Source organism: Bufo bufo, chromosome 5, assembly GCF_905171765.1.
Source record: "Bufo bufo chromosome 5, aBufBuf1.1, whole genome shotgun sequence".
Taxonomy (NCBI): domain Eukaryota; kingdom Metazoa; phylum Chordata; class Amphibia; order Anura; family Bufonidae; genus Bufo; species Bufo bufo.
The window spans coordinates 436,180,654-436,198,923 of record NC_053393.1 but is presented as its reverse complement, the minus strand read 5'-3'; the positions used below and the strand labels follow the sequence as shown (position 1 = coordinate 436,198,923).

The 18,270-nt window shown below is 43.7% G+C and overlaps 1 protein-coding gene across 1 annotated transcript; it reads right to left on the bottom strand.

Annotated features, from left to right (window-relative positions):
- Positions 1-1,501: 1,501 nt before the first annotated feature.
- Positions 1,502-17,941, bottom strand: RBFA (ribosome binding factor A). Its single transcript, XM_040433515.1, has 7 exons — positions 17,696-17,941; positions 17,559-17,598; positions 14,511-14,684; positions 10,450-10,562; positions 8,830-8,914; positions 7,803-7,876; positions 1,502-1,918 (listed from the first exon to the last, which is right to left on the bottom strand). The coding sequence occupies exons 1-7, from the start codon at positions 17,878-17,880 to the stop codon at positions 1,552-1,554; spliced, it is 1,038 nt and encodes a 345-aa protein (XP_040289449.1). The 5' UTR covers positions 17,881-17,941; the 3' UTR covers positions 1,502-1,551.
- Positions 17,942-18,270: the final 329 nt, after the last annotated feature.

The following is an 18,270-nucleotide window of genomic DNA, read 5'->3' as shown; positions in this document are numbered from 1 at the left end:
CATTTTTTGAAGGATGAGGGGACAGTTTGATTGCTACTATTTTTGGGGGCATACGCCTTTTTGATCGATTGGTGTTGCACTTTGTGATGTTAGGTGAGAAAAAATAGTTTTTTTGGCACTATTTATTTATATTTTTTACGGTGTTCACCTGAGGGGTTAGGTCATGTGATATTTTTATAGAGCTGTTTTTTACGGATGCGGCAATACCAAATAGGTCTACTTTTTTAAATTTATTTCACTTTAACACAATAATAGCAGTTTTGAAGGAAAAAAAAACATTTTAGTGTCTCCATTGTCTGAGAGTCAGTTTTGTTTTTTACCGATTGTCTTAGGTAAGTTCTCATTTTTTGCAGGATGAGGTAACTGTTTGATTGGTACTATTTTGGGGAGCATACGCCTTTTTGCTCGTTTGGCCTTTTGTTTGGCACTGTTTTTATTTTATTTTTTAAGGTATTCATATGAGGGGTTACCTCATGTGATATTTTTATAGAGCTGGTTGTTACGGACACGGCGATACCTAAGATGTATACTTTTTGCCCACAATGAAGTGGTCATCAGTGTGGGATATGGCCAAAGGACATCCCCTTCTATGCCTTTCTGTGACTCTTCCAGTCTCTGTTGCAACCTGCTGATGACACTCAGTGACACTAAGTTCAGTGGCCACTTCTGTCTGAGAACATCCTGCTTTAAGCCTGTATGTGTATATGTATGTGTAGAATAGATTACCAATAGTGTTTTCTGGATTAAGAAATGTGGCAATTTGTATAGTGCTAATGGATATTTTAATTTACTATTTGATAATTCTACAATATTTACTCATAGGGCGACATTAACGGGGCTGCATTACTGTGGGCTGCTTGATGTGGACAAATGTGTTGTGGGACTTGCCTAGACTTGCGTTTTGCAGACTGCACATGGCCAGCCCTATGATACAAATGCCTATTCTTGTCAGTTATTGCGGACAAGAATAGGACATGCTCTATCTTTTTTGCGGGGCCGGAGCAAAACTACAGATGCGGACAGCACACGGTGTGCTGTCCGCATCTTTTGCGGCACCATAGAAATGAATGGGTCCGCACCCATTCTGCAAAATTGCAGAACAACGGATGTGTGAATGGACCCTTAAAGTGATTTTCCAGGACATAGATATGGATGACCTGTACTCAGGATAGGTCTTCAATACCAGATTGTTGGGTTCCAACACCTCTATCAATTAGCTGTTCCAGGCAGCCGCCTGAAATAATAAAAGCAGAAGGCTCCATCCATTGTATAGTTTCCAGCACAGTCCCAAAACAGCTGATTGACGGGGGTTCCAGGTGACAGATCCACACCGACCTAATATTGTTGACCTATCCTGAGGATAGATCATCGGTATCCAAGTCCCGGAAAAACCTCTTTAAGCACTTTCCATAAGGAATTTACTAAATGTTCTTAGAAGTCCACTTTCAGTTAGTTAACAATTACTTTATTACTATAAATCAGAAAATATGGATAGCGTGGAAGATATATACATGTATACTTTTATTTATACACTGTTCAAATAGAAAGTGGTTAGCGCAACTTTCTGCTGCCATCATCTTTGTCCTCAGTGTCCTCCTCAAGTTCTGCATCATACTCCTCCTGATCGTCATAGGACAAGTCATTGTCTGAGGCCATTAAATAGTATTGTGGGTTCTCATTATTGAGCTCAGTCCATCTTTGCTTTTTCAATTTTTTCTTTCGAATCTTTTGCTTTTTAATCTCTGCCAACTGTTCTTGTTGCTGCTGTGAGAATTCAGTGGCTTCATTTTCTATTTGCTTCTCCTTCACTCTTTTCTTGTACTCTGCAATTTTCTTGTTAAATTCATTATGGTCTATTCCAAACATACTAGGGGCTGAGGGTGCTGACAATTCGGCAAGGGATGTAGCATCCCGTTTCCTGAAACAAATGAGATATTAAATGTAAAAAAGAAAAATGGACATGAGAAAATATATGCTATCGTTCCAGATGTTAATGGGAAACCACAGAAACCATAATTTTACAGTCAAGACAGTAAATTGTCTGGGTACTAAACAGAATGTTTTATGCATTAGAGACTTCTCTTATTATGGTCAACAGCTGTACCCAAGATTAATTAACCACCTCAGCCCCTATAGCTTAAACACCCTTAAAGACCAGGCCACTTTTTACACTTCTGACCTACCCTACTTTGACCGTTTATTGCTCGGTCATGCAACTTACCACCCAAATGAATTTTACCTCCTTTTCTTCTCACTAATAGAGCTTTTATTTGGTGGTATTTCATTGCTGCTGACATTTTTACTTTTTTTGTTATTAATCGAAATTTAACGATTTTTTTTGCAAAAAAATGACATTTTTCACTTTCAGTTGTAAAATTTTGCAAAAAAAACGACATCCATATATAAATTTTTCTCTAAATTTATTGTTCTACATGTCTTTGATAAAAAAAAAATGTTTGGGTAAAAAAAAAAAATGGTTTGGGTAAAAGTTATAGCGTTTACAAACTATGGTACAAAAATGTGAATTTCCGCTTTTTGAAGCAGCTCTGACTTTCTGAGCACCTGTCATGTTTCCTGAGGTTCTACAATTCCCAGACAGTACAAACACCCCACAAATGACCCCATTTCGGAAAGTAGACACCCTAAGGTATTCGCTGATGGGCATAGTGAGTTCATAGAACTTTTTATTTTTTGTCACAAGTTAGTGGAAAATGATGATATTTTTTTTTTTTTTTCTTACAAAGTCTCATATTCCACTAACTTGTGACAAAAAATAAAAACTTCTATGAACTCACTATGCCCATCAGCGAATACCTTGGGGTGTCTTCTTTCCAAAATGGGGTCACTTGTGGGGTAGTTATACTGCCCTGGCATTCTAGGGGCCCAAATGTGTGGTAAGTAGTTTGAAATCAAAATGTGTAAAAAATGACCGGTGAAATCCGAAAGGTGCTCTTTGGAATGTGGGCCCCTTTGCCCACCTAGGCTGCAAAAAAGTGCCACACATGTGGTATCGCCGTACTCAGGAGAAGTTGGGGAATGTGTTTTGGGGTGTCATTTTACATATACCCATGCTGGGTGAGATAAATATCTTGGTCAAATGCCAACTTTGTATAAAAAAATGGGAAAAGTTGTCTTTTGCCAAGATATTTCTCTCACCCAGCATGGGTATATGTAAAATGACACCCCAAAACACATTCCCCAACTTCTCCTGAGTACGGAGATACCACATGTGTGACACTTTTTTGCAGCCTAGGTGGGCAAAGGGGCCCACATTCCAAAGAGCACCTTTCGGATTTCACCGGCCATTTTTTACAGATTTTGATTTCAAACCACTTCTTACGCATTCGGCCCCTAAAATGCCAGGGCAGTATAACTACCCCACAAGTGACCCCATTTTGGAAAGAAGACACCCCAAGGTATTTCGTGATGGGCATAGTGAGTTCATGGAAGTTTTTATTTTTTGTCACAAGTTAGTGGAATATGAGACTTTGTAAGGAAAAAAATAAAATAAAAAATCATCATTTTCCGCTAACTTGTGACAAAAAATATAAAATTCTAGGAACTCGCCATGCCCCTCACGGAATACCTTGGGGTGTCTTCTTTCCAAAATGGGGTCACTTGTGGGGTAGTTATACTGCCTTGGCATTTTCCAGGGGCCCTAATGTGTGGTAAGTAGGTAAATGACCTGTGAAATCCTAAAGGTGCTCTTTATGTGGGCCCCTTTGCCCACCTAGGCTGCAAAAAAGTGTCACACATGTGGTATCGCCGTATTCAGGAGAAGTTGGGCAATGTGTTTTGGGGTGTCTTTTTACATATACTCATGCTGGGTGAGAGAAATATCTCGGCAAAAGACAACTTTTCCCATTTTTTATACAAAGTTGGCATTTGACCAAGATATTTATCTCACCCAGCATGGGTATATGTAAAATGACACCCCAAAACACATTGCCCAACTTCTCCTGAGTACGGCGATACCACATGTGTGACACTTTTTTGCAGCCTAGATGCGCAAAGGGGCCCACATTCATTTTATGAGGGCATTTTTAGACATTTGGATCCCAGACTTCTTCTCACGCTTTAGGGCCCCTAGAATGCCAGGGCAGTATAAATACCCCACATGTGACCCCATTTTGGAAAGAAGACACCCCAAGGTATTCAATGAGGGGCATGGCGAGTTCAAAGAATTTTTTTTTTTTTGGCACAAGTTAGCGGAAATTTATATATTTTTTTTTTTCTCACAAAGTCTCCCTTTCCGCTAACTTGGGACAAAAATTTTAATCTTTCAGGGACTCAATATGCCCCTCACGGAATACCTTGGGGTGTCTTCTTTCCGAAATGGGGTCACATGTGGGGTATTTATACTGCCCTGGCATTCTAGGGGCCCTAAAGCATGAGAAGTCTGGAATATAAATGTCTAAAAAATTTTACGCATTTGGATTCCGTGAGGGGTATGGTGAGTTCATGTGAGATTTTATTTTTTGACACAAGTTAGTGGAATATGAGACTTTGTAAGAAAAAAAATTATAATTTCCACTAACTTGGGCCAAAAAAAATGTCTGAATGGAGCCTTACAGGGGGGTGATCAATGACAGGGGGGTGATCAGGGAGTCTATATGGGGTGATCACCCCCCTGTCATTGATCACCCCCCTATAAGGCTCCATTCAGATGTCCGTATGTGTTTTGCGGATCCGATCCATGCATCAGTGGATCCGTAAAAATCATACGGACATCTGAATGCAGCCTGACAGGGGGGTGATCAATGACAGGGGGGTGATCAGGGAGTCTATATGGGGTGATCACCCCCCTGTAAGGCTCCATTCAGATGTCCGTATGTGTTTTGCGGATCCGATCCATGCATCAGTGGATCCGTAAAAATCATACGGACATCTGAATGTAGCCTGACAGGGGGGTGATCAATGACAGGGAGGTGATCAGGGAGTCTATATGGGGTGATCACCCCCCTGTAAGGCTCCATTCAGATGTCCGTATGTGTTTTGGGGATCCGATCCATGCATCAGTGGATCCGTAAAAATCACACGGACATCTGAATGCAGCCTTACAGGGGGGTGATCAATGACAGGGGGGTGATCAGGGAGTCTATATGGGGTGATCACCTCCGTCATTGATCACTCCCCTGTAAGGCTCCATTCAGATGTCCGTACGTGTTTTGCGGATCCGATCCATGTATCAGTGGATTCGTAAAAATCATACGGACATCTGAATGCAGCCTTACAGGGGGGTGATCAATGACAGGGGGGTGATCAGGGAGTCTATATGGGGTGATCAGGGGTGATCAAGGGTGAATAAGGGGTTAATAAGTGACAGGGGGGGGGGTGTAGTGTAGTGGTGCTTGGTGCAACATATTACTGAGCTACCTGTGTCCTCTGGTGGTCGATCCAAACAAAGGGACCACCAGAGGACCAGGTAGCAGGTATATTAGACTCTGTTATCAAAACAGCGTCTAATATACCTGTTAGGGGTTAAAAAAATCACATCTCCAGCCTGCCAGCGAACGATCGCCGCTGGCAGGCTGGAGATCCACTCGCTTACCTTCCGTTCCTGTGAGCGCGCGCGCCTGTGTGCGCGCGTTCACAGGAAATCTCGGCCATCGCGAGATGACGCATATATGCGTGACTCTGCGCAGGGCTGCCGCCTCCGGAACGCGATCCTGCGTTAGGCGGTCCGGAGGCGGTTAAATAGTGATTAAAGGGGTTGTCCCATAGAAAATATTCTATAGTTTTTAAACCAGCACCTTGATCTGAATTCTTTTGTAATTGAATTTAATAAAAAATTTACCATAGCCACTGAGTTATTCAATAAAATGTATCTGCATAACGCTATCTGCTGTTGGTTTATTTCTTTGACCTGCTTACTGAGAAGGCCGCACATGCTCAGTTTTATCCTTTAACTGCCTCCTGAGTTGTAATAGGGAGAGCATGGACACGCCCCCTGAGCTCCAGCAGAAAAGACACTCCCCTTGAGCTTCCAGCCTGATATAAATCTAGCAGAGCAATAAATGGGGAGATCTCTGGATCCATGTGAGGTACAGGGCTGGTTCTAGCTTTGTTAGAAAGAGATTGTAATGTACTGTATGGTGTCCGATTTTTCATTTTTTACATTAATCATGGGATAACCCCTTTAACCCTTTCCCGACCAGTGCCGTAATGGTACGGCGCTGGCTGGGTCTTTAAAGATAGCACCCCCTCCTGAGCGGAGAGGGTGCCAAAGCCGCGGGAGGCCTGCTGTTTCTTGTAGCAAACACCCGCAACCGACAGTAATGCCGATTGGGGACATTTAACCCCTCAGATGATGTGGTCAATCCTGACCAAGGCATCTGAGCGTGTGCTTCCGGTAATGCTCCGGCTCCCCCTTGCGGCGATCGGAGGAGCCCGGAGTTTGTGTGCAGCAGCCCCTGTCTTTGTGAATGACAGGAGGCTGCTGCATTGTATTTCCTATGGAGCCCTTGCCTGTAATAGGGCTCCATAGGAAACTAGCAATTTTCTCACAGACTCCAGTGCTAGTGCATTGGGGTCTATGGGAATAGCAATCTAATGATTGCTTGTTATAGTTCCCTATGGGAACTATAAAAAAGTGTAAAAAAAAACAAACAAAAAAACAAAAAACTCAAATCACCCCCCTTTTGCCAAATCAAAAATAAAAAAAAAAAAAAAAATAAACATCATGGATGTCGCCATGTGCGAAAACGCCCATAGTATAAAAATATATTCTGTATTTTGTTACATTACAGCCTTAAAGGGTTTCTGTCATCAGAAATTACGTTATGTAGCTGACTGACATTAGTGATGGGCTAATGTCAGTACTACATAACAGTATGACTTATAACTCCCTGCCTGCAGCCGTTCTCTTAAAATAAAGACTTTTAAAATGTGCTAATGAGCCTCTAGGTGCTATGAGGGCGTTGCTTCAGCACCTAGAGGCTCGGTCTACGCACCCTTTGGCACGCCCAGGTCCAGTTGATTGACTGGCGAGTTCTGCTCTTTGTCCAGTAAATCCCGCGCCTGCGCAGTTCCGTTTAGTATTCGGGACGGCGTGGGAAATTAAGGCTACTTTCACACTAGCGTTTTTTGCAAAAACACTTCCGTTACAATAATACAACCGTTTGCATCTGTCATGAACGGATACACTTGTATTATGTCTTCTACAGCTATGACGGATCCGTCATTAACACCATTGAAAGTCAATGGGGGACGGATCAGTTTTCTATTGTGTCAGAGAAAACGGATCCGTCCCCATTGACTTACATTGTGTGTCAGGAAGGATCTGTCTTGCTCCGCACCACATCGCGGACAGAAAAACGCTGCGTACAGCGATGGGAGCGCAACCAAACGTAATGAAATGCATTTTAGTGCATTCCGTTTCGTTCAGTTTTGTCCCCATTGAGAATGACTGGGGACAAAACTGAAGTGTTTTCTTCCGCTATTGAGATCCTATGACGGATCTCAATAACGGAAATGAAGACGCTAGTGTGAAAGTAGCCTAAAAACTGCACACCATGAGGACATTTTTTATGGAGAGAAAAAGTTTTTATAATTTGGAAACTTTTGTGGATCTGAATACCTAATACCCTCAAAGACATTGCAAGCCTGGGGCTTTAGTTATGGGAAAACCACTTAGGGAAATCCAGACCGCTGCACTGGGATATTGGCCATATATTGCAGCTGACACCACAGGCAAAATTTTACATGATGTAAAAGGAAATGTAATGTCACATACACATATTTCTCTACTTCTATCTTAAGAAGCATCTGAAAAATAAATAAGTAAACAAAAATGAGAATACCTGGATATATCACAGCTTTTTACTGCAGGGTCATTACTGTCTCCAAAATCTAGAGTTGCCAATAAGTCTTCAATCTATATTTGAAAATAAAATTTAAGGTTTCATATTTATAACTATAAAAGGATGCAAGTTATAAAAGAAAATAATAATATGTAATATGTACATTTCAAATAGGGCTGCAGTAATGTGTGTATTAGTTACTGCTTGTCTTGGTAACATGAATAAGTCTCTTCTGTGCCCCCTTCTAATATTCAATCTAAACAAAGAATCAGCATTCTCTTCCATCTATCCCCTACTTCTTTCTAATCTACCAAATGTAGGTTAGGAAAAACAGGGGATAGATGAAAAGATGATGACTGCATGATCAGACTACGCAGGGTTTGTTTGCGGTCTGTTACCATGGATACGCATAGGTTTGCTGAGGTTGCATACACTCTAAATGGTAGGATATTTTCAATTCAGAATGTTTGTAAAGTTGCTTCTTTAAAAAGCCGGCCCCGACCTAACTTACGTTCTTGCCGTGATCACAGCATCACGGCAAGAATGTAAGTTAGGCCGGGGCAGGCGCATGGTAAACTGTGATATCGCGGTCATCGGCGCATGCGTGGGATTACGGACAGTAGGAGGAAGGATAGAGAAGAGACCAAGGGCGGGCAGACGCGGCGGATGAGCGGGCAGAAGCGGCGGCGGTGGATGAGCGGGCAGAAGCGGCGGAGGGGGAGTGGATTGATATGAAAATGACCCAGGGGCCTGGGCACCGGCCGTTGTAAGGCCGCCCCTGGGCACCTTCACAGCCTCATTCGGAGGAACGATGATAGCAAGCAACATATGGTAAGAACAGTTTTAATAGGGGGGATGCCGTGGACATAAGTCTGTTAATAGGTTAATAGGGTCAATCGGCGTGAAAGACTCCCTTTTTAAATAAGTCTTGCAAAAGCATCTTATTAGGGACAATTCACACTTCTTATCACTGGCACTATAGGCCTTGTTCAGAAAACATTATTACACACACTTAATGCAATAATACCTCTTGTCTTTTTTCATCCTCTTGGTCTTTTAAAAACACAATCGTTGGAACATTTCCAAGAACTTGATGAGTTATAAGAAGATGTCTGTAAAATATGAATCAGATGTATTTAATGTACTTTGCATCCGAAATAGCTTCATTAGGGTACTTTCACACTTGCGGAAGAGAGATCCGGCAAGCAGTTCCGTCGCCGGAACTGCCTGCCAGATCCGGCAAAGCGTATGCCAACTGATGGCATTAGTAAGACTGATCAGGATCATGATCAGTCAAAAAAATGCATTGAAATGCCGGATCCGTCTTTCCGGTGTCATCCGGCAAAACGGATCCGGTATTTACTTTTTTCACCTTATTAAATGAGTTAAAAAATAAATAAAATAAAAGTGATACTCACCTCATTGATTCCCTAGTCTCTCCTTACTGGTACCCTATTAATTTTTTTAAAATATATTTTAATACTACAGGCATTTTCACACACAGTGATGCTCATGTTTATTTTTTTAAATTATGCTTTTTTTATTTAAATTTTGGGGAAAGGGAGGCGATTTGAATATATATATATATATATATTTTTTTTTATTTATTATTATTTTTTTTTTAATAGCTTCCCTAGGGAACTATAACAAGAAATCATTAGATAGCTTTTCTGATAGACTCCAATACATTGGAGTCAGGCTATGCAGCGTCCCCCAACCCCATTTAAAACTTGCGTGCATATTTGAAGTGCCGACCTCCGACATATATATGCATAAGGGGGTCAGAATAGGGATAACTGGGTTGTCCAGCAAATCCATTTAACTCCTATTCACAGCCATTTCTGTGAGCCCCATAGACTTTGAAAAGAGCCATTTTCCCTTTGCTCGACCAAATGTAATGCTTCCAAAACATCAACTTCAAGAACTAACTTCTCACTTTCTGTGTAATAAATTCCCCTCCTTGATAGGTGCCATTGTAACAAGATAAACAATGTTATTCACTTCATCTTTCTGTGGTTTTAATATGATGGCTGATTGCTGTATATAGCTACCTCACCACTGGCAGGGCTGACTGGCCATAGAAGCCATTGAGAAACCGATACCTAGTCCGCCGCCTGATGTCATAATATATGCATGTATAATTAAAGAGGAGTAGGGCCGCTGTGGAGAGAAGGACAAACATACCTTTTGTGGAGCTTTATTATAGGGAGTAGTGTGAATATGAATTTTATTCTGCCAGATTCTGCTCCGGCAAGTGTCCAGGAGGTGCAGCTTCACTGTGAAGTGCTCTCTCTTCTCTGTATTGAGCCGCTTCACCACCACTCCCCTCAGCTCTGAGTGACAGCTGTGGCATTCAACCAGGAGATGACTACAGCTGTCACTCAGAGCAGGTAGGAGGGGCTCTGAAGCAGCTCAATGCAGAAAGCACTGCACAACAAAGCACCACCTCCAATGCACTTGCAGGAGCAGTGCCTGGCAGAATAAAAGTTAATATTCACACTACTCCTGATAATATGTTTGTTCTGCACTCCCCAGCCCCTACCTAATGCTGTCAGCAGTTTTGCATGGTCAAAACTGCTGATAGACTCCCTTTAAAATAAAATACTGCACAATAATACAAAGGAGAAAAAAAATAATAATGCAGTACCGAAAACAAGGAGCACATTTCTGAAGAACTGTTTCAATCTCAGCATCAGTTTCTTTATTGCCGCTGGTTAACCAATAGGCACGACAGACTGAAAAGTCCACCGTTACGGACACCTGAAATTATAAAAAAATAAAATAAAATATTAAAATGCATAGTGATCTCTGAAACATGTTCTACATATCCGCCATTTACCATACACAGCATACATTGTCAGGACTACATGGGAAGTAACTAGTGGTAATCGAACATCAAGGAGCTTCTATGATCATTGAAATGATTTCCTAAAGAGTATAAGATGTATAGTGTTGAGAAGTACATACATGAAAGTTTACCTTAGGCCTCATGCACACGACTGTTGTGTGCATCCGTGGCCGTTGTGCCGTTTTTTTTCGCGGACCCATTCACTTTCAATGGGTCCGTGGAAAAATCGGAAAATGCACAGTTTTGCAGCCGCATCCGTGATCCGTCCTATTGACCTGTCCTATTTTTTTGACGGACAACGGTTCACGGACCCATTCAAGTCAATGGGTGCGTGAAAGAACGCGGATGCACACAAGATTGGCATCCGCAGGTTACTTTCATACAGACGGATTCGAAGATCCGTCTGCATAAAAGCTTTTTCAGAGATGAGTTTTCACTTCGTGAAAACTCAAATCCGACAGTATATTCTAACACAGAGGCGTTCCCATAGTGATGGGGACGTTTCTAGTTAGAATATACTGAGAACTGTGTACATGACTGCCCCCTGCTGCCTGGCAGCACCCGATCTCTTACAGGGGGCTGTGATCCGCACAATTAACCCCTCAGGTGCTGCACCTGAGGGGTTAATTGTGCATATCATAGCCCTCTATAAGAGATCAGGGGCTGCCAGGCAGCAGGCCGCACACTGGCCACCAATGATATTAATACAATAGAGGGGGGGCCGGGGGGCCGCACACTGGCCACCAATGATATTACAATAGAGGGAGGCGGGGGAGGCTGCACACTGGCCACCAATGATATTAATACAATAGAGGGGGGTCCGCACACTGGCCACCAATGATATTACAATAGAGGGAGGGGGGGGGGGGGGGCAAGGGAGGCCGCACACTGGCCACCAATGATATTACAATAGGGGGGGGGGGCCGCACACTGGCCACCAATGATATTCAAACTGGGGAGGGAGGGGGGTCTGCCCCCTGCTGCCTGGCAGCCCCTGATCTCTTACAGGGGGCTATGATACGCACAATTAACCCCTTCAGGTGCGGCACCTGAAGGGTTAATTGTGCTGATCACAGCCCCCTGTAAAAGATCGGGTGCTGCCAGGCAGCAGGGGGGCAGTCATGTACACAGTTCGTCGTATATTCTAATTAGAAGCGTCCCCATCACTATGGGAACGCCTCTGTGTTAGAATATACTGTCGGATCTGAGTTTCGATGCAACTCAAATCCGATGGTATATTCTAACATAGAGGCGTTCCCATGGTGATGGGGATGCTTCAAGTTAAAATATACCATCGGATTGGAGAAAACTCAGATCCTATGGTATATTAACTCCTGACTTTACATTGAAAGTCAATGGGGGACGGATCCGTTTGAAATTGCACCATATTGTGTCAACGTCAAACGGATCTGTCCCCATTGACTTGCATTGTAATTCAGGACGGATCCGCTTGGCTCCGCACGGCCAGGCGGACACCAAAACGACTTTTTTTTCATGTCCGTGGATCCTCCAAAAATCAAGGAAGACCCACGGACGAAAAAACGGTCACGGATCACGGACCAACGGAACCCCGTTTTGCGGACCGTGAAAAAATACGGTCGTGTGCATGAGGCCTTAGTAGGAGAAAGATCAAGATTCTTTAGCTTCCAGCAGTCTACAGTTCTCCTTTAACCTGTCTGCCCATACTGTACCCGAAGCAACAATGGAGGAAACTGCAAGACTCCTTATTCATTTCAAACACGTTACTGGGAGAGGTTACGTCAGCTCCTAGGCTGGACAACCCATTTAATAACTTTTCATTGATATTTATTCCTCACAGTGCAAATAATCATACTTTTTGTATTTTTCTTTCTACATAACTGTATGAGGGCTTACTTTTTACAGGATGAGTTGTAGATTTCATAGCAAAATTTGAACATATGTTGATTTATTTTTTATTCTATTTTTTTCTGGAGGGGGGGGGGGGGGGGGTTTACTAAGACCAGCGTTTTCTACGTCGGTCTTGATGTCCCTTGCTGCCAGATTGAGATCTACAACAGGTCATACCGGCATAGAAACACCAACTGGCACTAAATTTGGTCACAATGGCACTTAAATGATAAACCGATGGTTTGTGACTTTTTTGTGCCATTTTTATGGACCTCTTATAACTTTTCATTTTTCCATACACAGAGTTGCATGAGGGAAGAATTGACATTTTCCCTGGTAGGACTTTGAGGTACATATTATTTTGTGATCACATTTGTTTTTTTGGGAAGTGGCACAAACAAAAACATTGTTGGCAATTTTTATTTTTTAAGGCGTTCACCGTGCGTATAAAATGCTGTCATAATTTAATAGTTATGGCTAATACCAATTATATGTTCTTTTTTTTATTCTTACATTTTGACATAAGATTGGTTACTGGTATAATACACAGGAATATCTCTATTTTCCAGTATATTATACCTGTCAGTATGATACCTACAGGCAGTGGCGTACCTACCATGTAGGCAGACCACGCAGCTGCTATGGGGCCCGTGAGGAAGAGGGGCCCGCAGTGGAGGAGAATCCCCGCCCCTGTCTATCTTCCTAACTGTCTCCCGTCTGCTAGCCCCACCTCCTAGCCCCGCCCCATCTGCTTGCTCCACCTCCCACTTGCTAGCTCCGCCTCCCGCCTGATTCCTCTGGATTGCCACAACCCCACCAGTAATGAAGTAAGTGACGACTTGTAGGTGAGGAGTCGGGACAGTGCAGAGGTGTATGTGTGGAGGAAGGGGGAGGGGGTCACTCAGCTTTCCCAGGCTATTCCTCTGCACATATGCCATTCAGAACAGGAGGAAAGCTGGGTGCTATTATGTAATGTGACTCAGCTTTCCTGATGTCCTGCATGGCACAAGTGCAGAGGCATGAGAAGATGTGAGGGTAGGTGGGAGTTGTACTCAGCTTTCTCAGACTATTCTCATGTCTCTCCACATGTGCCATGCAGGACAGCAGAAAAGCTGGGTGCTGTTACATCATGTAATGTCACCCAGATTTCCTGCTATCCTGCAAGGCATAAATGCAGATAATAAGAACATGGAAAGGCAGGGGGGAGGGGTTCACCCAGCTTTCCCAGAGACTCCTGTCTCTGCACATGTGTCATGGAGGATAGCAAGTAATGTCAGTGTCTCCCAGCTGTCCTGCATGACACAGAGGATGGGGGAAGGGGGCACTCACTTCATCAAACTTTTCTCATGTCTCTGCGCATGTGCAATGCTGGACAGCAGGAAAGTTGGGTGGTATTACATCATGTAATGCCCTAGATTCTTGTCAATATATGCTGAACACCGCCAGAACCTACCAGATCCCATTCACTATAATGGGTCTATTGGGTTCCGGCATGAGTACTGCCATTTTGTAGAGCAAAATACTGCTGCATGAGGTGGGGCAGGGGAGAAGTTAGGGAGGGTAGTGAGAGGAGCCAGGGCGTATAGTGGGAGGGACTAGGAACGGGCATGGGGGCCCAATGATTTCTATGTACGCCCCTGCCTACAGGCAACCAATTAGACCCTGCCTCAGACAAGGCCTAGTAGGCCTCAGGCACCTTGGAGGCCTGAAAGCCAATGTTGGGCCTCTGGCTGCTTTAGCAACCCATTGATCCTGTGACTGCATTGTGCAGGGGGAAACAGAGAGGTCAGTCATTGTGGATGTTATCGACGGCATCTAATGGGTTATCTCCAATCCCGGCTGTTGCTGCCGGACCCCATCTGTCAAGTATAGCCAGGCTTCTGCGGGGGATCACCATGGCATACCTGTATGTGACAATACTGCAACTAACCACATTCCATGGTATACGTGTACATACAATTGCGGAAGGGGGTTAAAAACGAGCTGCTTACCTTTGATAGTTCAATTTGAAGATCAAAAACCTCCTCGCTGACTTCGGCCGTGCTCAGCAGACCGGCCAACGCTTTGTACAGGATTGAATTCAGAATCCTAACACGAGCGTTATTTCCCCGCTTTTCATTCTGTTGTGCCTTCATCAAACTCATTAACCCATGCGGCCTATCATCCTGCAAAGCAACCCAATGAAAACAAATTGTAGTATAAATTATATTACGTGAATGAAGTATAAGATGGAACTCCTACCGATCCATGAGTGTCCAAGCAATAGGACATGATCTACTATGGCTGAAAAAGCCCTTTAACCCTACAGCGGATTATGGAGAAAAAACTTCTACAGACTCCTAAAGCACCGTCGGAAAATCCTGCAGATAGGCAAAAATGTCACTGAAAAAAGAATCACACTTCTCCTTCCATATCTAGAAGGGGAGTTGAAATTCTTGTAGTATTAGATTAATACAAATGCAACTTTACAAGTCTAAGGCGCCATTCACATCACCGCTACTTATTTCTGTTGTTCCGCTATGTTACAGGAGCAGAACAACTAAAATAGCGAAAGTGGTGGAGAGTATAAGGCCTCTTTCACACGACCGGTTTTTGCGTTCCGTATATGGTCAGTATACGGAACCATTCATTTTTAATGGTTCCGCAAAAAAAAACGGAATGTACTCCGTATGCATTCCGTTTCCGTATTTCCGTTCCGTTGAAAGATAGAACATGTCCTATTATTGCCCGCAAATCACGTTCTCTGGCTCCATTCAAGTCAATGGGTCCGCAAAAAAAAAAATGGAACACATACGGAAATGCCACCGTAGGTTTTTGCGGAACCATCTATTGAAAATGTTATGCCCAGCCCAATTTTTTCTATGGAATTACTGTATGCTGTATATGCCATACGGAAAAACGGAACCGAAACGGAAACACAACGGAAACAAAAAACTGAAAAACGGATCTGGAAAAAACGGCCCGCAAAACACTGACAAAGCCATATGGTCGTGTGAAACTCTTTCACACGACCGTATGGCTTTTTCAGTGTTTTGCGGTCCGTTTTTTACGGATCCGTTGTTCCGTTTTTTGTTTCCGTTGTGTTTCCGTTTGCTGACCCATTGGGTTGAATGGAGCCACGGAACGTGATTTGCGGGCAATAATAGGACTATCTTTCAACGGAACGGAAACGGAATGCATATGGAGTACATTCAGTTTTTTTTGCGGAACCATTGAAATGAATGGTTCCGTATACGGAACGCAAAAAAAGGCCCAAAAAGAGATTTATTTATTACATGACCAGCACAAAGTAAAAGTAAAAAGTACAATTCACACTGCTAGAAAAACAGTTAACCCTCTGTGACAGTATGGCTGAATATTTTTAATAATGACCAACTGAAAAAATTAATTTTAGCCCAAAATGAGTAAAATACAATCATAAAAAAAGAAAAAAATTGTGCCCGAAGGGGTACATAGCCTTTAAAGGAAATCTGTCACCCCGATTTTGGACTATTATCTACAGTAATACATGATTAGTACTGCAGATATGGAGTCCAGGTCATTTTTTAAAGTTTTCCTACCTTCCCCCCCCCCCCCATTCCTCCGCTGCCATCGCTCAGAGTTGTCAGGACTGCATGCGCACGAGTCCTCTCCATAATGTTAGAGCAGCACAGCAGTCCGGACAGTGGGGGAACCGGGGGCAGTAAGAAAGAAAATAAAAAATAGTGATCTGGACTCCTTTTCTGCAGTATTAGACAGATTACTGTAGATTATAATGCAAAATCGAGCTGACAGATTACCTTTAAAGGGTTTCTACCACCACATTTTCACCTATTTAGCTGTCAGACACTAGCGATCTGCTAGTGTCTGCTCTACCTAACCATGCTATTGTAATCCCTTTCTGTGCAGCGGTTACCCTAAAAAACTTAGTTTTATTGCTATGCTAATGAGCCTCTAGGTGCTATGGGGGCGTCTTTTCAGCACCTAGAGGCTCCGTCTACTCACTATTTCCGCCGCACAGCGCGCTCCAGCCCGCCCCTCTCCTCTAGATTGACAGCCCACTCGCGCCTGCGCCGCGTGCTTCTGTATTCGGCGCAGGCACTGTCGGACTGCTCCCTGCGCCGTAATCGGCGCAGACGCGGGAATTCGGCCGAGATGCAGAGAAGTAGTCTGTCAATCTAGAGCAGAGGGGCAGGCTGGAGCGCGCTGGGCAGCAGAAATGGTGAGTGGACGGAGCCTCTAGGTGCTGAAAAGACGCCCCCATAGCACCTAGAGGCTCATTTGCATACCAATAAAAGTACGTTTTTTAGGGTAACCGCTGCACAGAAAGGGATTACAATAGCATGGTTAGGTAGAGCAGACACTAGCACATCGCTAGTGTCTGACAGCTAAATAGGTGAAAATGTGGTGGTAGAAACCCTTTAAAGTAGGGATGAGTGAATCGATTCAATCTCTCATTAAGAGGTCTTCCCTGTAAGGGGCTGTCCACGCGGTAAAACAGCGCCCACCTGACTGACAGAACTGGACACTACTCGCCACGGCCTTGACAATATGGTCCCTGCAAAGCTGCTCAAATTCAGCTTCAGGAGCACCAACTGCGCATGCGCTGCTACACTTATGTATGTGCAGCCGCTGCTTCCAACGCTCGAATTACAGCTTCAGTGCCTGTTGCGCGAATTTGCAGAACAATGTGTAACGAAATTAAGGGAAAATCCAATTTTACAGGCAGAATTACCATGGATGTCGCATTATGCAATGCAAAGGGCAAAGTCCACAGAGAGAATAGCACCGCAGGTTAAAATCTCCTTCACTTTGCTGCTACTGTAATATGCTGCAAGTCCAGAGAGAAAAACTGCAGCGTATTCACTCCATGTGAACATACTCTGATAAAGACCATCTGCAACTGGAAATCCACAGAGTACCAAACTGGGAAGCATCGGTTGCCATGAGGGCAAACACAGAGCACATCGACCCTTCTTTACTGTGGGGGGGGGGGGGGGGGGGGTGGTTACACTTTGGTAATTGTGGCCCCTGCAGAAATGTAACCACACAATACTTACAGGCCTGGGAAACGAGGGACTGTCATACCAAGGCTTCTTTCTGTCCAGAGGGGAAGAAAACAAAGGGTTACATAAAGAAGTACAGTAAGTCAACCGCAGCAAAACTCACTGACGCCGGCAGGTGGCGCTCTGCTTACTTGGATTTGGTAGTGAATTTATGGAGCAGGGTCTTAGCGGACAGGGCTGGCGAGAGGTGAACACATCTTCTGTGCCAACATGCGGATGGCCGCTCGGGTCTGGCGAGTGAGCGGGGGCACAGTGATGCCTTCCTACAGTTAGTGACACGGAGGAGTCCGGACAAAACGACAGCAGACATCCTCATGGCAGCCCTCCTGTAGATAGGCGATCGGCTGGTTTGACTGTTCAGACCTTACCAGAAGAAACAAACTACTTTCGTTCATGATCAGCAGATGGCGCACTAGAGCAATAACGTTACATATAATTAGGGATAAAAGAAAAAAGTCTGGTACCGTGTTATTAGCCGATAGCCAAAAACTAGTTTAGTGCTCTCATTAAGAGACACAAAATAAGAGGTTTGATACCTTTTAATGGCTAACAAAAATAGAAGTAATGATGTTACATAGCTCTGTCAGCCATTAAAAGGTATCAAACCTGCAATACTCTTATTTTGTTTCTCTTAGGCTACATGCACACGACCATGGTGTGTTTTGCAAAACACGGATGGCGTCCGTGCCCGTTCCGCAATTTGCGG